Below are 25,290 nucleotides of genomic sequence, written 5' to 3'. Positions count from 1 at the left end.
TCTGTGAGAAGTCATTGAGGATTCCTTCAGAGAAATGTTTCGTTTGTTTTTGTTACTCACCTCTGAGCACTATCAACCCAAATTCATTTTAGATTAAAATTCCCAGCCTGCATTTTGTGAATCATGCATATAGGGCTAATCTAGGCCCAAATCTCTATAGCGACAGAATGTCTCAGGCTACCTAATATTAGGCTGAGATAAACAAAATTTTTTTTTGTCTGACTTAATGGTGGAATTTTTTTTCTAGTATTTCTCCTTAAGATGTTCTTCTTTGAGAGTCTTAACTTTATTCTGAGATCTTTAATCTGAATCCAGGCTTATGTCCCAATCCCTGTGCACCAAATACTCCAACTGCAACTCTAGCCCACCAGGGAATGGAAGGTTCCCTGAGGGCATTTGTAGCTGCTGCTTCTGCTAGTCTCCCCAAAATTATATTTCTTCTTTGTTCTTATTCTAAAAAATGTTATCTTATTTTCTTAAAAACTTCCTAGGCATTAGACAATATATTTTTTCCTCCAAGAATTTTCAATTTTTTTTTTTGAGACAGAGTTTCACTCTTACCACCCAGGGTGGAGTACATGGATTCTTGGTTTCACTGCAACTTCCACCTCCTTAGGTTCAAACAGATTCTCCCACCAGCCTCCCAAGTAGCTGGAATCCAAGGTGGGCACTTCTGCCACCATGCCCAGTTATTTTTGTAATTTTATAGAGGTGGGTTTTCACCATGTTGGCCAGGCTGGTCTTGAACTCCTGACCTCAGGTGATCCACCTGCCTCAGCCTCCCAAAGTGCCAGTATTGCAAGCGTGAGCCACTGAACCCAGCCCAAGAATTTTCAATTTTTATATGAAGGAACTTTAAAATTTTATAGGAGGGAATGTTAAATCTTTATAAGAGGTAATTTTAGGATATTAGCTTACAATATCAAGAGAAAGTTGTGAATATCAATTGAAGTGCTGAATTGATATTTTATGCTTAATAGCACAAGAAGATTCCCTAACTAAAATCAAATAGCCATTGACTTAAATTTAACAAAAATATAATAAATATTTCCCAGGTTTTGTGTTTCATCTTAATATCTTTCTTCTCAAGTAGATAACCGGGTTAAGAAACATAATGATCTCGATTTTCTGTCTTAAAAGCTAATCTCTTTTGCCTAGCTCTTAAGGCTCTCAGTGTTTATCCCAACCTCATCCTTTTACTGTGATTCTTACTAGAATGTGTGAAATTAAAATATTCAATAAGTTTCAAATATGACTCTTATGCCAATATACAATGAACATGTTTTATACATTTTATGTTTAGGAATGCTGATTGCAGAATATTAGAAGAAAGCCATACTGAAATAAGCTTGCTAAGTTAAATCTCTTTAGTGTCCAAAGAACAATAAAACCAGAACTTATCTTTCTACTTTTCACAAAGACAGTAGAAAATCTGTAAGTTAGCATGCAACTTCACAACATTTGAGCCCTAACCAATAGTAAATACTGAATAAAACAAAGGTACAGTCTCCTAAAGAATTAAATAATCTTTGGTTGAGTTTATTAGGCGATGTTCCAGTATGACATTGAAAGGATATGTAGACCTTATTTTGTCTTATTTCTAAGTAGTGCTGGTTTCTTTATTACAACCTAAAGGCTATAAGGATAGGGAATTTACTATTATTCACTCTTCTAGGACCACTGCACAGTAGTGTAGGCTGCCACATAGTAGGTGCTCAGAAAATATGTTGAAATAATGAAAAAGCAAATTAATACAACTGCTCTATGCCCCATGCCCTTTCTGCATACATTCATCTAAACTAGGGCATCACAGCTCTGTCATACCCTTTTATATCAAATATTTTATATTGTCCTATTGTTTATTCTAGAATGAAAGTCACAGATGAAATAAAATAATCACTTGGAAATACCAACAGCATGCCCTACTTATAAGAGAAGCTTTAAAGGAAAATAATTTATTTAAAAGATATTTTATTATGTGGTTGACTAAGAACATCTTCACTGAAAGATATAAAAATTAGATGCTTGTTTTTTATGTGAATTCACTTATAATATGAGAGCTAGAAAGACTGATTGATACAGTCTTTCTGTATCAAGAATTTTCTTTTCTTTTCTTTTTTTTTTTTTTTTTGAGACAGAGTTTCACTCTTATAGCCCAGGGTGGAGTATAGTGGTGTGATCTTGGCTCACTGCAACCTCCGCCTCCCAGGTTCAAACAATTCTCCTTACTCAGCCTCCCAAGTAGCTGGAATTACAGGCACTTGCTACCATATGATATCAGATTTGAGACTCAAATTCCATGGCTACTATTGCCATGGGTGATATGATTTTTGAAAATGTTGAACGACTCTTAGTATAAGTTCAAAACAAATCAAGAAGTCAGCCTTCCTGTGATTTACTAGTTTCTGCATTCCTGGAACTTCACTGCGCATTAAAAAATTTACTTTGGGTTTTAACTTAAAATGAGTAGAATTCTATGTTCATGATCATAAACAAGTTTTTCAGTTATTATCCAAAAGATCACTGGAAAGTTACACAAGATACAAGATAAGGCATCTTTGTGCGGGACTGAGGATTTTATGTCTTGTTTATAAAGGAGGACTATTAGGCCTTCATCTATTGAATGCCCAGAAAGTCACCCAATCATTGTGGCAACGAAATTCCACTCTTCTAAACACACACATACACAAACACACACATGAACACACACACACAATTTCAAAATGTTCCTAAGATGGCATATCCCAAGTACAGGACCAATGATTAATGTATATCTTAATTGTTTTTAAATGGCCAGTTTGAACCTTGAACCTTCATTAGTATTTTCCAGTGATTTCTGTGGACATCATTCTCTCATTTCTCCACTAATTGACAGATGTTAAGGTCTGTGCACACAGCAAAGTGATTGAGAGCATGTATTCTATGGTGTCCTTGTCTGAGTTTCTCTCTCAGACAGTCCTGTGTCATTTGGCAGCTCACCTAACCTCTCTCTGTTTCAGTTTTCCGATGTAGAAAGAGTGAATAAAATTGGTACCTATCATTGGATTGTTAGGCAGGCACCATGCCAATTGCAAGGTGGAAAAGGTATCTTAGTATATATTACCTATTTTTCTGATTATCAATCAGCTGATCCCTTAAATACTACACATCCTGCTTCTTTAGGTAGATGGGCAAACTTCTTGAACACAGGGTATTTGCACAGAGCTAGATAAACTGCTGATACTTCATAAGTATTTATTTGTCAGTTAAGTATATTTCGTTTGAGCCATTGGAAAAGCACAATAGTCTTGTAAAAAACACTTGAAAATGTAAGTGCTAGAATTGCCAAGAATACTATCAGTTTGTTGCGAAGAATTATTACTAATTCAAAGAAGAATGCTCAAAAGCAAATAAAAATACAAACATTTTTCGAGTTACTGATTTACAGAATGTTTTTTGGCCAAGTCAATGAGCTACTCTATATTCTCATTTTTCTCCACAGCCCAGTACAGATGTGACACCCGCTCCTAACCTTTCTCTTGAGAATGTTGTAAGGTTAGATAATCTGTATTAAGCCTTTGTTTCTCAGGCCATGGTACAATTATCTGTTCTTTTATTAATACTGTCCTGTCCCATGACATCAGCCATAATAAAGAGTCTTGATAAATCATGTCCTTTTCTGAATTTTCTTTATTAGAGGGAGGTGTGTCTGTCTCTTTTTTTTTTTTTACAACCACTAAACAATACAAAATATCCATTACTTTATTTCATACTTGGAAAGTATTACATAAAGCTTCAAGTGTCCCCATGATCACCTTTTATGATCCCCATAAAAAGTTCAGGAGAAAGCACTGAACTAAGGTGATAGAGAGCTTTGGTTTTATATTCTCATCTTTCATGGTGAAACATTCACTTCCAAATTAACTAGGAAAGAAAGTGACCCAGGAGACGGACAATTTTCTATCCTTATGAACTAAATTAATAAATAAATGCCAATTGTTACTGATTTTCAATTTGTTCTTCTAAGATAAATTCATAGATTTTTAGGACTGAAGGAGACCCTAACTTGAATGTAACTAAGTGAAAAACACTTCAAGTAGTACATTGTATTATAAAATGTGGTTCTGAGGCCACACTGCCCAAGGCTGAATCTTGGCTTGACCTATTAACTGGGTGACTCTACAATCTAGTTTCCCATGCTCAGTATCATCTTTGAAAAGATGAGAATGAAGACAAGGCCAACCCCAGAAGGTTATTTTGAGACTTGATGACAAGTAATGCAAGGATAACATGGGTAAAATAGTCTGTGTGTGTGTGTGTGTATGGCATATCCAAGTTCTTAGCTGAGTGTTAGCCATGATTTTTTGCTCAGGGGCCTATCCTGTGTGACGTAGGATGTGTGAGCAGCATCTATAGGCTCTGCTCACTCAATACCAGTAGAACCTTCCCAGTATGACAACCAAAAGTGTCTCCAAATATTTTCAGATTTTCCCTGGGGTAGGTGGGGAATATCCCCCAATTGAGAATCACTGTTTTGTGTTATAATAGCTGTTGCTATGGGGATGGGGTAGAGAAGCCATGAAATGACACAGCTTCTGAAGATACGAACTTACAGTCTAATGGGAAAAAGAAGCTGGAAAACAATTTGAACTGAGATAAATGTGAGCTTGAATTAGCTGTCTCTAGTTGCCTCGTTTCATCACCAGTAAAAAGTAGATAACCGTTAGAACTACACTGATAGTTCAGGAACTTAGTTAGTGGCAAAATGAGAGCATTAAATTAATAATATTCATATTTTACAGTTTAAAATTACAATAGATAAATAATCTAATTTATACTAACAACAAAAATATGACCCCAGGAATAAAATTAATAACTGCTCCTCCCCACCCCCAAATCCAGACTATCTAAATAATTATGAAAGGATATAAATTAGAAAACTTTATGATACAAATTGTAAAACTTCGGATCATCCCCAACATGATCGTATCATTTACATCTTTTTAATCAGAATCCTATGTGGCTTTTTCTTTCTGTTTTAATTTAACAGAACAATTTTGAAGTTCAGCTGGAAAAAAGCCAAAAACATTTAAAAAGTAGAATAAGAGAAGATTGTTAAGAACTTTTAAATAATATTATAATAATTAAAATATTATTAATGTGAAAATAGACTAAAAATCCAACACAACTGTAAAAGCAGACAAAGAATATGAATAGATTCCTAACATATTACATTGTATAACTTTATGAAGTGGACTAGAAAATCCCGAAAAAAATCTAATTATGCTTTTAATAGGTGAAATAATTCCAAAAACATTTGCTAAACACACACTATCTTCCTGGCACTTGTCTAAATATTGGGAATGTATTAGAACATAAAACGGAACCGGTTATTATTCTCAGAGTTTATTTAGAGCAAGCAGAAAAACAATTTAAAAATCAACATACACATTCATTATATAATGTGCGATAGTGATAATAATCAAAAAATATCAAGCAGAGTAAAGTGATAGACAGGGATGGAGGCGTTCAAATTTAGATAGAATGGCCATGAGACAGGGAAGTCCTCTTTGAATAGGTAACATATGAGCAGAGATCTTCTAACAGCAGATGGTGCCACACAAGTATCTGAAGGAAGAGCATGAAAGGCTTTGGGGCCAGAGCAGTGGGAGATAACACAACGAAGTAACTAGTGACCAAACATTGTAGGATGCTGAATTTTATTCTAAGCATGATGGAAAGCCACAGGAAGAAGCAAGCATGAGGCATGATCTGTGTCGAATAAATAGTAAAGAACGAAATAGCAGCAGTAAGTTTTATTAGAAAAGAGTGTCAGCAGTTTGGTAGGTGAGATGATAATATTTGCAGTGGGGAGCGATGAGCAATAGATTTGGGATCTGAAGATACATTAGGCATTTTTGATGGATTTTAGGCTGGATGTGAGATGAAGAAGTGAGTCAAGGGTGCCTTGCAGTTTTTTGGTCTGAGGAAACAGGACATCGAGTTGTACCTACTCAGAGAAGAAAGGAATAATTTGAGGAAATTTGGGTAATCAAGAGTTTGGTTATGAACAAATTCTGTTTGAGGTGTCTATTGGATCCCAATGTGCAGAAATGTCCAACAGGCTATTAGATAGAGTCCAGAGTCCAAAGAAGTAGCAATGACTAGAGATACACCTATGAGGATGGTTTCAAAGCCACAGGTTGAATGAGGACACAAGAGTGTGCATGAACACGAAGATACATAGAGAGCCAAGGTGCTGGGTGCCTCAAGCATAGGCTAAGTTGATATGATATGATAGGTGAAATCGTTTCCTATTGCTGCTGTGACAAATTACCACAAATTTACCATTTTAAACATTACACATTTATTATCTTACAGTTTTGTAGGTAAGGTCAAAAACGGGTTCCACTGAATTAAAATCAAGGGTTCGGTATGACTGCGTTCTTGTTGGAAGCTGTGGAGAATCTGTCTCTTTGCTCTTTCCAACCCTTAGAAGTTGCCTCTGTTCCTCAGGTCGTGGCTTCCGTCCTCCATCTTGAAAGCCACACATGCTGCTAACACTCTGGTTTGTCCTCTTCCGCCTCCCACGTTAAGGATCCTCTTGATTACTTCAGATCTATCCCGCTGATCCAGGACGATCTCCCTATCTTAAGGTCATCTGCAATCACTGAAGTTCACCTTCAGACATAATTCTTCTTTGTTGCATAACTAACATAGTCACAGGTTCCAGGGATCAAGATGTGAACATCTTTGGGGAACCACTATTCTGCTTGCTAGAGTATATAACAAAGACAGTGTGTTGAAAAAAAGTAAGACAATAGCTTTTCAATAAAAAGTGTTGATAAATAAAAGGCATAGATAAAAACTAAAAAATGTGAAAAAAGAGAATGAATTCCTCTTCTCACATCATGAATTAAAATTTATATGGACAGATCTTCCTGAGAACAAGAATAGTTACAGAAGAATGTATAGAGGAATTCAAGAAAAATAGAAAGCATAAGGGAAAATATTAACTAATTTCATTGTAATACATCAGTATTATATAAATACTGTATGAAGTTTGCATATCAAAAGAAAGCATAAATAAAATTAAAAGGCAGACAACAAATAAAGCTATTTATGTGGATTTAGATTTCATATTCTTATTTCTACTGTGTCAAGAGTTACTATAAATAATTTTAAAGCATATATACCAAAAGCAAAAATGATCAAAGAAAATTAGTACATTGAAGAGACATGAAAAATAGTGGGTTTGCCTCACCAATAAGCAAAGAAACGTCATTTCTAACAATCAGAAAATACAGTATTTCACTTGTTAAATTGAAATTTTTCATTTTATCATAATGGTGATGGTGAAGAAACAGAGTATTTGGATACTTTCAAACAACTGCTAGAATAAAGCAATTAAAAATATATACCAATATTTTGTATAGTATTTGTATTATGCGTTATTTGGTCTGATAATTACAAATCCAAGAAAATAATCAGAATGGCTCAAAAGACAATTTAAGTAATTTAAATATTAGAAACAAGCTATGGGAGATTGGATAAAGGATTTTCTTGTGTACATCCTATTAGTTCAGCATTGAATCAGGTGCTTTATATATTTTATCTTTAATACTTACAGTAATAAAGAGTGATATAATAGACTGATATTCAACCCTAAAATATCTCATAGAAAGATATTTAATAAAATTTTAAAATTTTAAAAAGTCATAGTATATAATTAACAGAAATAGACTGTTCCTTTATTTCTTTATCCAATAAACTGTACGACCATCTTGCACTAATTTATATGCCTGGTATTTTGTCTGTTGCTAGAAAGACATCAAATAATAAGTTCAAGGCATCTATTCTCATTGTGTTTACAAAGTCAGTAAATCAATAATTGCAAGGATTTGGGGTCTAAATGTGTTTGAGTATGTGTGCTTGTGTGTATGCACAGCTTAGTAGACATGCATATATTTCTTTGCTATGTTAGCAGAGTGGGTTAAAGTAAATGGAGAAATGGCTGATTTGGGGACTGGGTCAGGAAATGCAGAAGATGAATATGGGGTATTTTGTAGTGCTATAAAGAAAGGAAGTGCTATTTTAAAGGCACTTAGAAAACAACTGAGGCCGGGTGCCACAGCTCACGCCTAATAATCCCAGCATCTTGGGAGGCCAAGGCAGGAGAATTGATTGAGTGCAGGAGTTCAACACCAGCCTGGGCAACATGGCAAAACCCTGTCTCTACAAAAAATACAAAAATTAGGCATGGTGGAGGGTGCCTGTAGGCCCAGCTACATGGGGGCTGAGGCGAGAGGATCGCTTGAGCCTGGGAGGTCAAGGCTGCAGTGAGCCGTGTTCCTGCCATTGCACCCCACCCTGGGTGACAAAATGAGACCCTGTCTCCAAAAAGGAAAAAGAAAACAACTGAAAGACCTTCCAGTGGCCAAAGCTAGAACAATTTGAACAGGAAAACAAAGTAGTTTGGGATTACAACTCAAAGAATAAAATATAGGTCATGAATCCATTCTGATGTAATTAGATGACTGAATAAATTAATAAATGGGGGATAAAAGATCTCATATGCCAAAAAATTCCACACGGTTTATACCAATACTCTACTCCTTAAGTGTGTGCTGTGTATAGCAAGTTCTTTTCGAAGAGTACAGTATGGAAAATGGAAGAGAGTAACTTAACAGTGGAGAAATCTGACAAACCCTACCTCAGCCAGATGAACGAGGTCAGCACCAACAGTCATAAATCATATCGATAGTATGTAGAAGATATGATGTGATGAAAATGACACTTTATCTCTGTGATCTTCTTTCCCCAAATTCGTACTCTTAGTCTAATTATGAGAGAAACAGCAAACAGATTCCAATAGAAGGTCACCCTACAAAATAACTGGGTAGTACTTCTCAACTGTCAAGGTCATCAAAAATGGAAAACCCAAGAAACTGTCACAGACAAGAGAAACAAACCTAAGGAAGGAGACATGACAAAGGTAATTGGGCACCCTGGATGGGATCCTGCAACAAACAAAGGACATTAGCTAAAAACTAAAAAATCTGAATAAATTATGAGCTTTAGCTAATGATAAAGTATGAATATTGGTTTATTTATTGTGAGAAACGCCCTATTTCCATCTACAGTGAGTAATAAGGGAAAGGGAGTATGGGGTATAAGAACACTCTGTACTAGGCTGGGCGAGGTGGCTCAAGCCTTTAATCCCAGCACCTTGGAAGTCCGAGGTGGGCGGATCACCTGAGGTCAGGAGTTCAAGATCAGTGTAGCCAACATGGTGAAACCCTGTCTCTACTAAAAATACAAAAATTAGCTAGGTGGGGTGGCATGATCCTGTAATCCCAGCTACTTGGGATGCTGAGGCAGGAGAATCACTTGAACCCAGGAGGTGGAGGTTGCAGTGAGCCAAGACCGTGCCATTGCACACCTGACTGGGTGACAGAGCAAGACTCCATCTCAGAAAAAAAAGAAAAAAAAAGAATACTCTGTCCTGTCTTAATTTTTGTAAAACTAAAGCCGTTCTAAAAATAAAGCCTGTATAAAGTATTAAAGTATAATAAAATTGAGTAGGTTACCTTAAAGGAATGTCATAAAAACAATTATTAAACGAACATATTTTGATCAAATTTTGACTATAAAATTAGTATATGGAAAATATACTTATTGTTTTCACCTAGGTAACTTACTTATGTTATTTATCTCATTTAATTCATTTATGCAAAAGCAGGAACAGAGGGTTGGAAAGACCACTTGGCATCTTTTGCAGTGATATCTGTAGGAACTTGCAAGTCTCCAAAATATTTAGAGAGACAGATCTACTCAATTAGAGTTTTTAGTTACTTTGGATTATCTGAATGACAACTATACTTCCTACTGCTATATGAATCCATATTCTGGATTTAGCCGTGTGTTAATAATCACATTGACCCAAGTTATTCCCTGAAATAAAAATATTGCACATTGAATGTTCTTGATATGCATCTGATTTCTTTTGGGTTGACCTGTCTAAATTGTAAAATAAGTATATTTGGTCTGCATAATGTGGTTACTGGTTACATTATTTTTGTTATTTACACAGTATGATTTTTTGCAGTGAGAACTTGCAATATAAGTATATTTAAAATTAATCTTTAGTTTATTAAGTTATATAATAAAATAAAGGTCAAATATGGTCATGTGATCCTGTACATATGTAGAGTTATTCATAAAACCAGTTAGTAAGGTATTGGGTCTTTATAATATACAGAAATAGGCAATACAAAATGAAAAAAATACCTTGCTGCACTTCTATCATATTTGGATCAAATATAAAGAGGAGATCTGACCCTTGTGCAGCTCGCTAGTAGTAAGCATAGAAGTAAATATGCAATAAAGAACAGTATTTTTTAATTTGCTTATATTTTACTTAGAGGCAAGACTCAAACGTTTTGGCTCATCAGAATATTGAATCACATTAAGGACAATCTCATTGTTAAAAAGAAAAAAAAATGACAGTAATAAATGATTGCCTGAAACAATGGTGTACCACACTTGAAATCTAATAAATAAAAAATGAGAAGCAGAGGACAAATTATGAAAAGACATCTTTCTTCTAGTATTTCTAACATCCAGAATTTAATTTTAAAAAGCTCAGGATTATCTACCAAATAAAAGTAACATTAATAATTTAAATTTTATTGCATGTACCATTTGTTAGGATTTATAATCGTTTTGGTTTTATGGCTTTTGTAAGTTTATACCATGTTTTTGTAAGTTTATACCACGTTTTTGTCTGAAAATAGTTGAAGTAATATATCATAAATATGTTTCTAAAAAACTCGTTTTTCTAAGCTATTTGTTGAACATCATTCACAGTTGAGAAGCACTGTGCTAATGCCCCAGTTAAAGTGTTTTTAATTATAATTGATAAATGTCATGCCCTCCCTGTTTTTTAAAAATAACCTAAGAGTAATGAATTCTATAGAATTCAATAGAATTATTTTTATTTCAAAGCTTTTTACTGCCTACTCACATAAAACCATTAATGGTTAAATTTACACTCTTTACACTCTAGTTTCTTGTCAAGGTGTATAACTTCAAAGTTACCCTAAGCCTTAAAAGTTTTACTGGGACAAACCATAATAATGCAAAATTGCCTTAAGGATATACAATCCATCTGTTCACTATAGGTCAGTGGTCTCAACCCCAGCTGCCCACTAGAATCTTCTAAGACATTTTAAAAAAAAACCTGATGCCTAGTCCCATCTGTAGCTATTTTGATTTCATTGGTTTGATGTGGAACCTGACAAGTTTTATTAAGTCTCCCTATATAATTCTAATTAAAAACCAAAACTGAGAACCACCAAAATAGACACTCAAAGGAGTGCTTCTGATTTCAGTCTGCATGTTAGTATTGCAAGGGGTGCTTTGAAAATACTGATGCACTTTGGGAGGCCGAGATGGGTGGATCACGAGGTCAGGAGATCGAGACCATCCTGGCTAACACGGTGAAACCCCGTCTCTACTAAAAAATACAAAAAACTAGCCGGGCGAGGTGGCGGGCGCCTATAGTCCCAGCTACTCGGGAGGCTGAGGCAGGAGAATGGCGTGAACCCGGGAGGCGGAGCTTGCAGCGAGCTGAGATCCGGCCACTGCACTCCAGCCTGGGCGACAGAGCGAGACTCCGTCTCAAAAAAAAAAAGAAAAGAAAATACTGATGCAACTACAACAAAATAAAACAAAAACAAAAATAAAAATGCTGATGCCAGAGCCCCACCTCCAGGTTCTGGTTTAATAGGTCTGGGGAAGGGCCCAGGCATTGCTATTGTTTCAAATCTCCCAAAGGTTATTCCAATATGAAGTCAGGGTTGAGAACCACTGATATAAATGTTTAAGACCTGAACACCTGGACCACATTCTTTGGGCTCCAGTCAAATAAGAAACACCTGGGCAAATGTGGCAACTATATTAACTATAAAAATATTGCTCATTGTATTCCACAATGAAAGAAATTTCTTTCTAGTGTCAGAGGCATGAAGAGTTATACAACTCCTGAAAAAAAAATGGGTTTTTGTTTCACAGACACTCTGCATTGCTCCTAAAATCTTTACAGGCAAATTCATGGCTAATGTTTAGCAAATGTGGCATTTATTTTGTGAGCAAACCTCGTGCCATTTTTATCTTTTATTGCCTACCTTTGTTTTACCCTGTCACCAGAATCCTCATTTTCTTTTCATGAATCACAAGCTGTCTTTTTTTTTTTACTAGTCTTCTTAAATTATTTTGGCAGCTATTTGAGATGCAAAAAAAAAAAAAAGGAAAAAGAAGAGAAGGCAAAGGATAAATTCAAAGATTTCCATAGTATATAATCAAATCTATGCACAGAAGTAAAATCACAGACATTTCATACATTTGCTCTGCCTGGAGTGGACTCTGGATTTTCTGGATTGGTTTCACAGAAAAGTGTATTTACAATGCTGATTTGCAAGTAGATTTAAAGTAGTTGAAATCTGAGGTCACAATGTGATTTAATGGGATAAATTTGATTGAGTGGGTGGTGGTATTAAACTTTATTTAGATGGTTCTAGGTCACCCCTGAATGCATTTCTGGAATACAAGACTGTTGTTGTTTTTTAAAAAAGAACAAATAAGATAATACTTAATTATATAAATCCAGTCTTTACTGATGTGGGAAAGTACTCAAACTGAAAATTTGTAATTAGGAAAATATAATTAAACACTGAACCTTAAATTAAAGGATGGCCCAGCTAAATAAAACATTGTATTGATCATTTACTTCATTATTCATTCAAACAATATTTCTTGGGCATCAACTATGGATCTGGAAATTCGTGATCTGCATTGGGAATAGAGTGGTAATAGAATGGGATAGAACAGAATAGAATACACAACGGACACAAGTCTGTTCTTATAGAATCTATACTCCAGATGGGAAATGACTTAAATGTGAATGGAAATGTATATTTATATAGAACTTGTGAAAAAATGCTATGAAGAAAAATGCATAGTAGTACTATGAAAGACTAAAAAAATAGCAGGGATGGGGATTTTGTCAAAGCTGATATGATCTGAGAATTCAGGGCAAGTTTCTCTTGTAACTAAATTTGGACCAAAATCCAAAGGAGAATGAGTAAGTATTAAATGGACAATGTGCATGTGTTGACATGAAGAGGGAATTGAGAAAGTACTTTAGGTAGAGGGAACAGATATATGAAACTCAACAATACAATGAGCAATAACAGAGTAGGGGTGTGCGTGTGTGTGTTGTGTGTGTGTGTATGCATAAATATACTTAAATACAACCTCAAATCAGCCTAATGGGCATCCCATTAAAGCTTTTTTGACTAATTTGTATTTGTTAAAATTTGAACTGGCTACTTTGGGAGACAGGACATTCATTCTCTTTCAAAATGGACACACAACTGGGTGCAGTGGCTCACGCCTGCAATCCCAGCACTTTGGGAGGCTGAGGTGGGCAGATCACCTGAGGTCAGGAGTTCAAGACCAGCCTGACCAACATAGCAAAACCCTGTCTCAACTAAAAATACAAAAAGTAGCTGGCCATGGTGATGGGCAGCTGTAATTTCAGCTACTCAGGAGGCTGAAACAGGAGAATCGCTTGAACCTGGGAGGTGGAGATTACATTGAGCTCAGATTGCGCCACTGCACTCCATCCTAGGTGATAGAATGAGACTCCATCTCCAAAAAAGAAACAAACAAACAAACAAACAAACAAAATGGACATACAGTAAGTTGTGAGAATGTTTGAATGTTTTCTGATTTGGAACCCCTGGGGGTTCCAAATAGTACTTCCCCTGAAGGGAGGACAAGGAAAGAGGAGGATGCTTTGAGTCCTAATTTTTCCGTTCAGATGTTATACCTCTACTCCTATTCATTTCAAGCTGATGCTGCAAGTAAAACCAACACATTTTTACAAAGGAAAACAAAAAACTCCTCAACCTAAATTAGATTCCCTAAGACCTCAGTACAAGTCTTAGGAGGACATAAGAATACAATTAGTCAACAGCCCTTATTAGCAGATTCATCTCACTGATTGTGATCTAATCAGAGACAATTTGTGGACGGGATGGAGGTTATGGATTCTTGCATATGTGTACAGCCCTGATTGTCCCTAAGTGCTCCAAAACATCTAATTCCTATAAATTATTTTCTGGTATGGCTCACAGGCAGCTCAGACTTCACATCTAAAAAGTGAACCCTTAATCTTTTTCTAAAAGGTCACTCAACCTTCAATGTCTCACATCATGGTAAACGCAACTCCGAGTACAATGATGCTCATGTCAACAATACAACAGGCATCTCTGAAACCTTCCCCTACCTCCAGTCCATCACCCACTTTCACCAATTGTAGCTCCTCTATACAGTGTAAAGCCATCCACTCCTACATTGCCCCCACTCAATCCAGCTTCTATCATCTCTCACTTGGACTATCGCAATAACCTTCTAAATGGTTTCTTCGTGTTCGGTTTTGTTCTTTCTAATTAATTTCTCCAAAATAGCCATAGCCATATTGTTTTGGTGGTTGGTGTTTTCTCTGTTTTTTTTGTTTGTTTGTTTGTTTGTTTGTTTGTTTTTTTGATACAGAGTCTTGCTGTCACTCAGGCTGGAGTACAGTGCTGCAATCTTGGCTCACTACAACCATCGCCTCCCGGATTCAAGCGATTCTCCTGCCTCAGCCTCCTGAGTAGCTAGGATTACAAGCACATGCCACCACAACCAGCTAATTTTCATATTTTTAGTAGAGATGAGGTTTCACCATGTTGGTCAGGCTGGTCTCGAACTCCTGACCTCATGATCTGCCCACCTCGGCCTCCCAAAGTGCTGGGATTACAGGTATGAGCCACCGTGTATAGCTCTTTTCTTGTTTTTTAAGCAGACTTGAGTCTTGATTGTGTGAGTCCCATGCTGAAAATCTCTAACTGGCTTTGCATTGCTCTTAGGAGATTATTACATGGTTCACATTGTTTGCATATCTGGACCTTGTCTACATTTGCAACGTCATCTCAATTATCTCACTCTCCTCTGGGTTGGTCTTCCACTTGCATTAGACCCAAACTCTCTTTGCCTGCAGTGCCCTTACCCAGATGGTCTCTTGTGCCCAGAATTCTCTTTCTCTCACTCTTTGTTGAATTATCTGGCTAATTCCTACTCAAGCTTCAGGTTGCAGTTTAAATGTTGTTTTATCAGAGTGCCCTTCCTTCATTAGAGAACTCTTAGTTAAAGTTAAAATAATTTCTGTTTATACCCTATATATTTTAACCATAGCTATACCTTAATTTTTAATAATGTATATTTTGGCAATTGCATGTTTAGTATTTATCATGCTCACTAAAATGTAAGCTCCGTGAAGGCATGGAATGGAGTCATGGTCAGAGGCTAAGTTTTAAAGTTGGGCAGGGGTCATTCAAAAATTGGTCTCTCATGTCATGCTAAGGAATTTGGATCTTATTTTACAGGCAATAGAGAAATAATGAAAAATTTTAAGTAAGGTCTTAGGTGGCATGTATAGAGTTTGATCCTGCAAGGTTTTATGGTTCTCCAATAGAAAATGAATCAGAAAGTAGTAAGGACGGGCAGAGGCAAGGAGATTAGGTAAGACATTCTTGAAATGGTACAGATGAGGCATGTCAAAGGACTGAATTAAGACACAGCATAGAACAGAAAACATATTTAATCCATTTGAATAAGGTGTCAATCAATGGTTGGGTTCCCTGAGCATGAGACTCTGAGGCAGAGATTAGTGTGCATTATGTTTATTATAAGATCAACACCTTAGGAAAAGAAGGCAAGGAAGAGGATTGGCCATATAGAGAAGTTTAGTTGAGATGCCGGGCTAATGAAGGCCCTAGCTGACCACACAGTGAGCTCTGGAGCTAGAATAGCCTCTGAGTGTTAACCCCATGGGGCTAACAGGGCTAGTTGTCAGGACCATATTGATGAGTCACTGGATATGGGCTACATCTATGAATGGGGAATAATTTGAGTGACATGCCTATTTCCAGGTAATACCTGAATGGGGCTGAGAGCTGGGGGTGTTCTGCCCATAGCACTCTAAGCAGCTGAAAGAGACATCTGGGTGGAACATCACAGTGTCCACTCTAGGCATGTATTTATTAAAGAATAAGAAAGAAAAATTAGCTGAGAATGACAAACAGAAACAGGCCTGGGCTAAATACAACAGATTCAGAACTTGCAGCCTGACAGGAGGTAGGCAATGCTGTGCAGACATAGGTGAGGTGCCTTAGGGAGAGTGTGCTGAGTGAGAAGAGTACTGAGGTGTATCAGCAAGTCTGGAAGAAAACAAACAAAACAAACATGGCGAAGGGCACCTAGAGAAAGAAGAGAGAGAATGCGTCTGCGGAAAAGTAGTAAGGATGATAATACAACAAATACTAATGAGACAAATATTAACAGGAAAACTTTCCTGGGTGTTTGCTCAGGACCAGGTTCTTTGCACACATTCCATTTAATCTTCAAGGCAGCCCTGTGAGTTTGATGTTATGATTATCCTGATTTCATAGACCAGGCACTTTTGTGGGGGAGGGGGTTCTAAAACATGCCTGAGATGGATGGCTAAGGCATCAAGCCAAGACTGAACCAAGTCTCCCTTCAGAGCACACACCCTTCACTGTCTCTCATTGGATGACAGTGGTTTGTTGTGACTTTCACTGAAACATCAATAAGCAGAAATACGGAAGCGTTTTTATAAAGATAGTAGTTAGGATGTCCAAGAAGTCTGTAACATTTCTAGGAAGGTTTTCATGGGTCACATGATGACTAAAGGCAGATTTCAATGTGTATAGCAGTGGGAAATGTGAGAGAGGACCAAAAGATGTGTAGAGACACATGGCAAGGAATACAGATCTGGCAAGATGGAATTTTATTTTATTATTTTTATTTATTTCTATTATATTTTTATAATTTCAACTTTTATTTTACAATAAAATAAAAGTTACTATAGAGGCTGAAGCAGGAGAATCGTTTGAACCCTGGAGGTGGAGGTTGCACATGTGTAAGTCGTTTACTGATGCTGAGATCTGGGTGTGAATGATCCCATCACCCAGATAGCGAGCATAGTACCCAATAGTTGGCTTTTCAACCCTTATCTCCCTCTTCCCTTCCCTCTCTAGCAGTCCCCAGTGTCTGTCTGTTGCTGCCATCTTTATCTCCAAGTGTCCCTAATGTTTAGTTCTCACTTATAGGTGAGAACATGCGAGATTTGGTTTTCTGTTTCTGTATTAATTCACTTAGTATAATGACCTCCAGCTGCATCCATGTTGCTGTAAACGACAGGGTATAATTATTTTATATGGCTGCATAGTATTCCATGATGTATATATTCCAAGATGGAGTTTTAAAATAGAAGAAAATTGAGTATGTTTATTTTCTAAGGGACTCCTCAGAGAGAGGGAGAAGGTGTCAGCACAATGAAAGGAGGAAGTGATCAATAGAGCAAGTCCCACTGAGGAGGTAGAAGGGGATGAAATTACAGAAAGGTTGGAGAGGAAAGCAGTATCTTCCCCTAAATACAAAGGAGAGAAAGTTAAAATGTTTTTAACAATCGGCTTTGTCTGTGAGAGGCAAAGACCAAGAACTCCTACGTTATTTATGTTTTTCAGGTTATTTATTTCTTGGGGGTTGGGAATAGGGTCTCACTCTGTTGCCCAGGCTGGAGTGCAGTAAAGCAATCACAGCTCACTGCAGTTTTGACCTCCCAGGCTCAAGCAATCCTCCCACTTCAGCCTCCCGAGTAGCTGAGACTGCAGGCGTTTGCCACCACATCCAGCTAATTTTTATTTTTTTGGAGAAACACAGTGTCACTATTTGCCTAGGCTGGCCTCAAACTCCTGGGCTCAAAAAATCCTCCTGCCTCAGCCTCCCAAAGTGTTGTGATTATAGATGGGAACCACTATACCCAGCCTCAGATTTTTATATTTAAACCAACGTATGTTTTCACTTATAATACAGACAATATGCTCTAGCTGATGAGAAAGCAAATAATTGGAAAAAAATGTTGGAAACTTCCAGGCCAAAATGAGCATAGCAAGACATCTGAGATAGAATGAGGAAGAGGAAATAGAATGAGGAAGAGGAACTAGAATGAGGAAGAAGACCCAGAAGTAACAAGTCAGAGTAATGCTGGAAAATCCTGTCAGGGAGGGAATGGTTAAGCCTATGTCTCAGTAACCATGAACAAAGGGCCAAAGAAACCCTTCATCCAATCTGGTGTTGGGAAACTGTTAACAACACAGAAGTCATCTGTTTGCTCAATGATTCACATTCCTTAGAGAGGGAGTTCTCAGACCAATCATCTTGAAAACTCAATGGTTTTCACATTCATGAAGTCAGTGAATGGACTCTAATTCTGGTTGTCATTGGACCACCCATTAAATCTTTGGCCTGTAACTGATTGAGATGGAGGACATTTTGCAAACCGTGATGTCTCCCACCTGGAGTGTGGTTGGCGTGCTTGCTTTGGAGTCATTTTCATCCTTACAATAGATCCCTTGCCAGTGGGATGTAAAAGGAAAAGGAAAAAGGTCCACTTTTCCCACACGAAGCCCCCCACTGCCTCTAGGGAGTGGCAGGAAAGTGGCAGTCAAAAGTTACAACTTGACTTAAATTTTGAAATAATCTCAACTGAATTTTTCTTCCTTTGAAAACCATTTGAAAAACTGTAGATAGTGCCACATTTCTACTAGGTTTAGTCCCACTTATATGAAAAGATTGAAAAAGTAATCTCTCCTTCCTATTTTTGAATCAGACTAGACAGAGAAAGTAAGCATAGTTAGTTACAGACCTGGGCTTGTCCCTGGATCAGTTGCCGCATGGCTTGTCTCAGCCAAACACTTTGCACACCTTCCGTTCATCTGGCAAATAAGGGTGTTAAGTTTGATGGCCTTGAAGATAACTTCCAGCACTAAAATGTTCTCTAGCGTCTAAATTTCAAGTGACTGCATAGCCAATTTCAAGGGCCACTTTTATATTGTTCCATAAAAATGAAAGGTACGTGTTTGGCCTTAATAAATGTGATCTATTTCAAGCTGCCATTGAAGAAACACTGAATGAAAGTTTCCATACTAAACATTACTTAACAGAGAGAGGTGTTACTTAACAGTTAAAGTAATAATTAACAGTTCATTCAAATTAATTATAAGGAATACTTCTCTGTTTTCTTCTTTTCTGGGTCTTAAGAGTAAACTATGAAATGTGAATTTCTTGTTTAGGGCTCCTCCTAAGTATCAATAGTTTTCGTGTGTCTTGAAACTAATACGTAAACATTTCTGCATATCGAGGTATCTTTATTAAAGCCAGAATTGATTACCATCTTAAGGAAAAGTGGCTTACACTAGAATAAAGTAATAAAGTCCAAAATGTTTTTTAATTACTCTCCAATGAACTGACAAGGTTTTGGCATTGTCTTCAGCTGTGCCTTAACACATATATTTATACTTTTATATCAGAGTGATTTTTTACACAGGAAGTTTCAGCTCTGTAATTAGCAATTCACAATGGAAACTTTGACACTTAATTACAGCATTGCTAAGACAATAATAATGTGAGAAATCCTAAAGCTGAATGCAGTATTTCTTGACACACCCCTAGCTACCTTCTTATTGGCTGGGAAACAATTATATATGACTAGTAAATAATCCATAGAGAAATGAATGTGTATGAAAAAAGGCAACATGCATTTACAACAGGTACTTCTAGTTAGGCCAAGTTCAGTCACAGCCACTGATTTGGACTAAAATGATATGGGCAGCAGCCAAGGAGAACATCATCAAAGACTTCTCTAGACTCAAGAGCCTTCCACCTTCTACATCTTGAGCATCTTCTACCACTCCGAATTGGACTAGTCTTCAAAGTAAAAGGCAATGGCATTTTATCCCTTGCAAATTGCTGGGCTGGTTCTTGGGTTCCTTGGCATGGTGGGGACTCTTGCCACAACGCTTCTGCCTCAGTGGAGAGTATCAGCTTTTGTTGGCAGCAACATTATTGTCTTTGAGAGGCTCTGGGAAGGGCTCTGGATGAACTGCATCCGACAAGCCAGGGCCCGGTTGCAATGCAAGTTCTATAGTTCATTGTTGGCTCTTCCGCCTGTCCTGGAAACAGCCCGGGCACTCATGTGTGTGGCTGTTGCTCTCTCCTTGATCGCCCTACTTATTGGCATCTGTGGCATGAAGCAGGTCCAGTGCATGGGCTCTAATGAGAGGACCAAAGCATACCTTCTGGGAACTTCAGGAGTCCTCTTCATCCTGACGGGCATCTTCGTTCTGATTCCGGTGAGCTGGACAGCCAATATAATCATCAGAGATTTCTACAACCCAGCTGTCCACATAGGTCAGAAACGAGAGCTGGGAGCAGCACTTTTCCTTGGCTGGGCAAGCGCTGCTGTCCTCTTCATTGGAGGTGGTCTGCTTTGTGGATTTTGCTGCTGCAACAGAAAGAAGCAAAGGTACAGATATCCAGTGCCTGGCCACTGTGTGCCACACACAGATAAGCGAAGAAACATGAAAATGCCTAGTAATACCTCCACCAGTTATGTCTAATGCCTGTTTTTGGCTCCAAGTGTGGACTATGGTCAATGTTTGTTATAAAGTCCAGCTAGAAACTGTAAGTATGTGAGGCAGGAGAACTTGCTTTATGTCTAGATTTAAATTGATATGAAAGTTTCAATTTGTTACTGGTAGGAAAACTTGGACATTCTGACTTCAGGTGTATTAAATGCATTTACTATTGTTGGACTCAATTGCTGTTCCAATGTTCATATTCTAAATGTAAGTATACCCATAATCATTATCAAGTGTACAATGATGGACTACTAGTTTTTGACCATCATATTTTATCTGATAAGAATCAAAATTTGAAATTGATATTCTATAACAATAAAACATATACCTATTCTAAAATGTAAGCTATTATTTTTCCTCTACATTGTTTCTTGTACTACACACTAACAACGAAATGATGACCTTTTTCAAAAGATTATCATGGAAAATTGTAGATATCAAACAATAATTTTTAGTTGAAAATGTCAAAACATGAAAATGTCCATCTAATGAAAGACTTTATTCCTTTAGGAACTCACACAATTACAATTAGACACTTTAGTGAAAAGGGAGCTCTGATTTATCTTAGGACAATTAAGAAGACAGATTTTAAGGTCTCTAATTTATACAGTTAAACTTGCCTAGAATCACTGTTTAAAGGAAAATAATTTATAAATGAAAAATAATATTTTTCATAGCCTATCATCTGTACTTCAAGCAAACAGAAGCATCTATCTTGATAAGACACATCAATGGAAGGCTATTAACACTCAATTCTTATCTAGAGGTTATACGGTCCCAATTAGAGAATTGCAGTTGGGGCATTGAAGGGAATGGTTTCTATTCTTTGTTTTATTCTTTAGTCATTGCACAGGTACAAACATGCTAAGCAATTCGAAGAATTAAGGTTATGATTTAGACAAGTAGTCAGGCTAAGTTAAATACCTTTTTTGTATTCTCTACTAAACAAATAGGTATGGTGAAAATATTTTTGTTTTGCTTGAATTACATGCACAATTTTCTCAATACTTCATTTCCCATGTGTACATATCAATATCAGGGTTAAAAGTGTGGTGGATCATGTGGGGTAAGAGTGAGTGGGGAGTGTTTATGAGGCAAGACCACCTGTATGGGTTGCTTCTGAATAGCTTTTACGTCTTGTGAATCAATCAATTTTTATATGTTCAGTTTTAACTCTTCAAATATTGTGCTTATTTTGTAATAAAAATGTATTTAATTTTGAGTATATAATTGCAATGAGAAGCCTGAATTTGCTCACCAAATATTTATTGCATCTTCATCCTTATTATAATGAAATAAAATAGATTACAATGATGTTGATATATTTAGCTGTGGGGTCAATTAGAATAAATTTCTGTCCTCACAAGATCACCTAGTAACTCTGAAACATTAAATCAGGGATAACTCAAGCCTGGATGTTAATATCCAACCTTCACTCCATTCTACAAACCACCAGCAAGATGTCAGTAGGTGAAGCCCCTGGTAATGTAAAACTGTATTTAAAACACTGGTAATATTAAATGATAAGATCACACAAGTATAAATATCTTCAAAGATTAGCAATAAAAATAAGAAAAACAGTGATTAAGATGAATTTTTCTTAAGATTGATTTTTTTTAATCAGACTTAATTCAGAAAGGCCTAATATTGGGTATGTTGGAAAAGAGTCATTTTTCTTTTACAATCAAATAAGTAAGCCATCTAGACAAGCAAGATATATACCTAAAAGTTGTCATAGAATCATTTTTCTTACCATTTTGCTCACCTAGAAGTAATTAGCTTTACAAGAATGGATTCCTCAGCCTAAACGGGGAAGTATGTTATTCTGCTAGCCAGTAGGTCAAAGAGTAAAAAGGTATAACACTTGGTGCAATTATAAGATAATATTAGCTATTAAATATGTGGCAACATTTCAGGAACTACGTTTTTTGTTGCTTGCCCTTCCATTAACCAATGTGTAGCGTTAGAAAGATTATTTTTCCCTGCTCCACTCTGCTGTAGTATTTTTCCAATTACACCAAAAATAAATTTTACTAATTTTCCATGAATTTAAAGATGCATGAAGGGTGCATATTTCCTACTACAAACCCAAGCGTGCACGACATTTATCTTTATTTTCTAAAATATAATTGAAGTTCAACTTCTTGAGTACTTCCTCACATATCATACAGTTGTTAGGATCTTATGCAGGGCTAAACAGTGTTCCATGGTGGTTTCTGGGATCAGTCCATGACCATCAGTCCCTGCAGGTGTCTGAGAAGATGTCTGTTTTATCTGCCCACAGAGTCTTTGTGGGCTTCTTAGCTCTGTCGATTCTGTCATACTTGGCCATTAATTGTTTTGACTCTTGTTCTGGGCTGCTTGAATCAGTAGATTTCAACCCTGGCGGTATGTTAGAATCGCTTAGGGAGCTTTGAAAAATACCAGTATAGCTGGTGTTGAGATGATCCATTGCACCATTTTCCAGAGTCTTATCCGGGAACCTGACCTGCTGAACTGGTTACCAGCTATCCACAAGCAGTGGTAGAGAAAATGGCTACTTCCCAATAAAATGTTTTTAATGTCACCTCTGTAACCCTTCTTCTTCTTCCCCGCTGTCAAAAACCTTGTACAATTTCATAGAGGTTTTCAGAAGCACAATGCATAGGCTGCTTTTGCCTTCCATTTTTCTACATACTCAGTGAAATGCTTTGCTGACCACCTTCTGGAATGGGGACCAGGCAAAGGGGGAAAATATGAGGAGGGGAAATAGTTAACGTCACAAAATATTATTTAATCACACATGGTTGAAGATGTTTTAAGAGAGTGTAGTTTACAAATTTAATGAAATGCACACCAATGATCTTTTTCATTTGTAAAAAATCTTGCTATATTTGAAAGCATTTTGTTACACTGTTTTGATCTTTGTAACCACTGTGTGCTGTAGAAAGTATAGATATTGTTACCAAAACATGCCCAGTTAAAGAACTGAGACATACAAGGTTATCTGATTCGGCCAAAGTCACATAGCTAACATGCAGAAATCAAGAATTCAACAACAGGACTAAGTTGTTATTTAATAATAATTTGAGGAATGATTAAAAAACAGTATACATAGAGTACAATGGTTTGAGGGTTTAACTGCTATGCATCCCCTCTTCCCCCAGAGAGGAGATGAAACTATGAAATTCAGAAACGTAAAGGCAGTTATTGAGTTTTAAGTATGAAAAGCACAGATTCTCAGGAGATCGTCGGCCAAGAATAACATGGTTACCTTGAAGATTAACAGTATAAAATGATTTCCTTGGCTGAAGGTATAATAGTAAGGAGCGGAGTTTAGAGGGTCTAGATATCAGTGTGTCCCTGGGAGGAGCCTGGTGGCCACTCCCTAATTCAGTTCCTGGGGACTGGGGCATAGGGGAATAATAAACTCTCAGACGGGTTCGAGAATACAAGGGCAGAAACGATCTGTGTCCTGACTCAGGCGGAGCTGAGGATGTCGGCAAAGTATTCCCTGTGACCTCACAGTGCTGGAGGATAAGGGACATCTCTGTGATGCACTTAGTCCGATAGCCTAAAAGATAATCTTGCCAAGTTCCCCGCAACTGGAACACCATGGGAGCAGGAGAACATTTCCTACCTACCCGAGAGGGGCGCAGAGCATGCCAGACCCAAAAATGTCTAGTGACTGGGACTAAATGAGACACAACAGTCATGCGCATGGACAAGCGGCTGGCCCATCCATGCCTGTGTGCCTCCAGATCCGCTCCTTCACTCCTCTGTCTAATCTGTATCCTATGGAGCTTGATGCTCACGGCTGGGCAGTGTGTGGCAAGAGCTTGAGCTAAGAGTGGTCCTCCCTAGGTACAGGCAATAGGAGGCGGCTCTCTCTGTAAATAATAGAAAAGCAATAATAAAACCTACTAAATAGTGGGTCTGTTCTTTATTATCTTCACATGCTGACCTTTCTAATTAATGTTAGTGATAAAGCACTCGATCAAAACAAGTAAACAATGTAATTTCTTGAGGTAAGTTCCCAAACAATCATTGTGATTACTCTTCGGAGAGGTAGGTAGTATTACGGGCTTAAGTGTGCCTTCCTCCCCCATTTATATGTTAAAGATCTCACCCCTGCATAAATGAAACTGCAGCTGTATTTGGAGATAGGGTCTTTATAGAGGTAATTAGGTTAAAATAAAATTATTAAGGTAGGATATTAGATATGACTGGTGTTCTTATAAAAACATGAGGAAATTTGGACATAGACAGAGAAAAGGTGATGTGGAGACACATAGTGAGAAAACAGTCATCTATAGGCCAGAGAAAAAGGCTTGGAACAGCTTCTTCCCTCACAACCTTCCGAAGGAACTAACCCTGCAGACACCTTGATCTCAGAATTCTAACCTCTAGCATGGTGAGACTATAAATCTCTGTTGCTTTAAGCCGTATAGTTTGTGATATGGGAGCCCTAGCAAAGTAAGATAGACTGATGGATAGGTAGATAGATAGTAGGTATATAGAGAGACATATAATTAATAGATGACAGATATATGATATATGGATAATATTGAGACAGTTGATGGATTGATAGATGAGAGATCATGATAATGATTGATAGATACTAGAGGATTAGATAGGCAGATAGATGATAGATAAAGAGATGTCATCTACGATACAAGTGAATAGACAGAAGATGCCATCTACACTACTGTGCACCCTGACA

At 37.2% G+C, this 25,290-nt stretch overlaps 1 protein-coding gene and 1 long non-coding RNA gene across 2 annotated transcripts in view; both read left to right on the top strand.

The window, feature by feature from the left end:
- Positions 1–25,290, top strand: part of LOC116274583 — a 120,653-nt gene that overhangs the window by 22,099 nt on the left and 73,264 nt on the right. The window lies entirely within an intron of this gene.
- CLDN17 (claudin 17) lies at positions 17,920–22,244 on the top strand. Its single transcript, XM_003895558.5, has one exon. It carries the CDS (start codon positions 19,893–19,895, stop codon positions 20,565–20,567), a length of 675 nt encoding a protein of 224 aa, XP_003895607.1. The 5' UTR covers positions 17,920–19,892; the 3' UTR covers positions 20,568–22,244.

This window comes from Papio anubis, chromosome 4, assembly GCF_008728515.1.
Source record: "Papio anubis isolate 15944 chromosome 4, Panubis1.0, whole genome shotgun sequence".
Lineage (NCBI taxonomy): Eukaryota > Metazoa > Chordata > Mammalia > Primates > Cercopithecidae > Papio > Papio anubis.
This window is presented reverse-complemented; position numbering and strand designations above follow the sequence as displayed.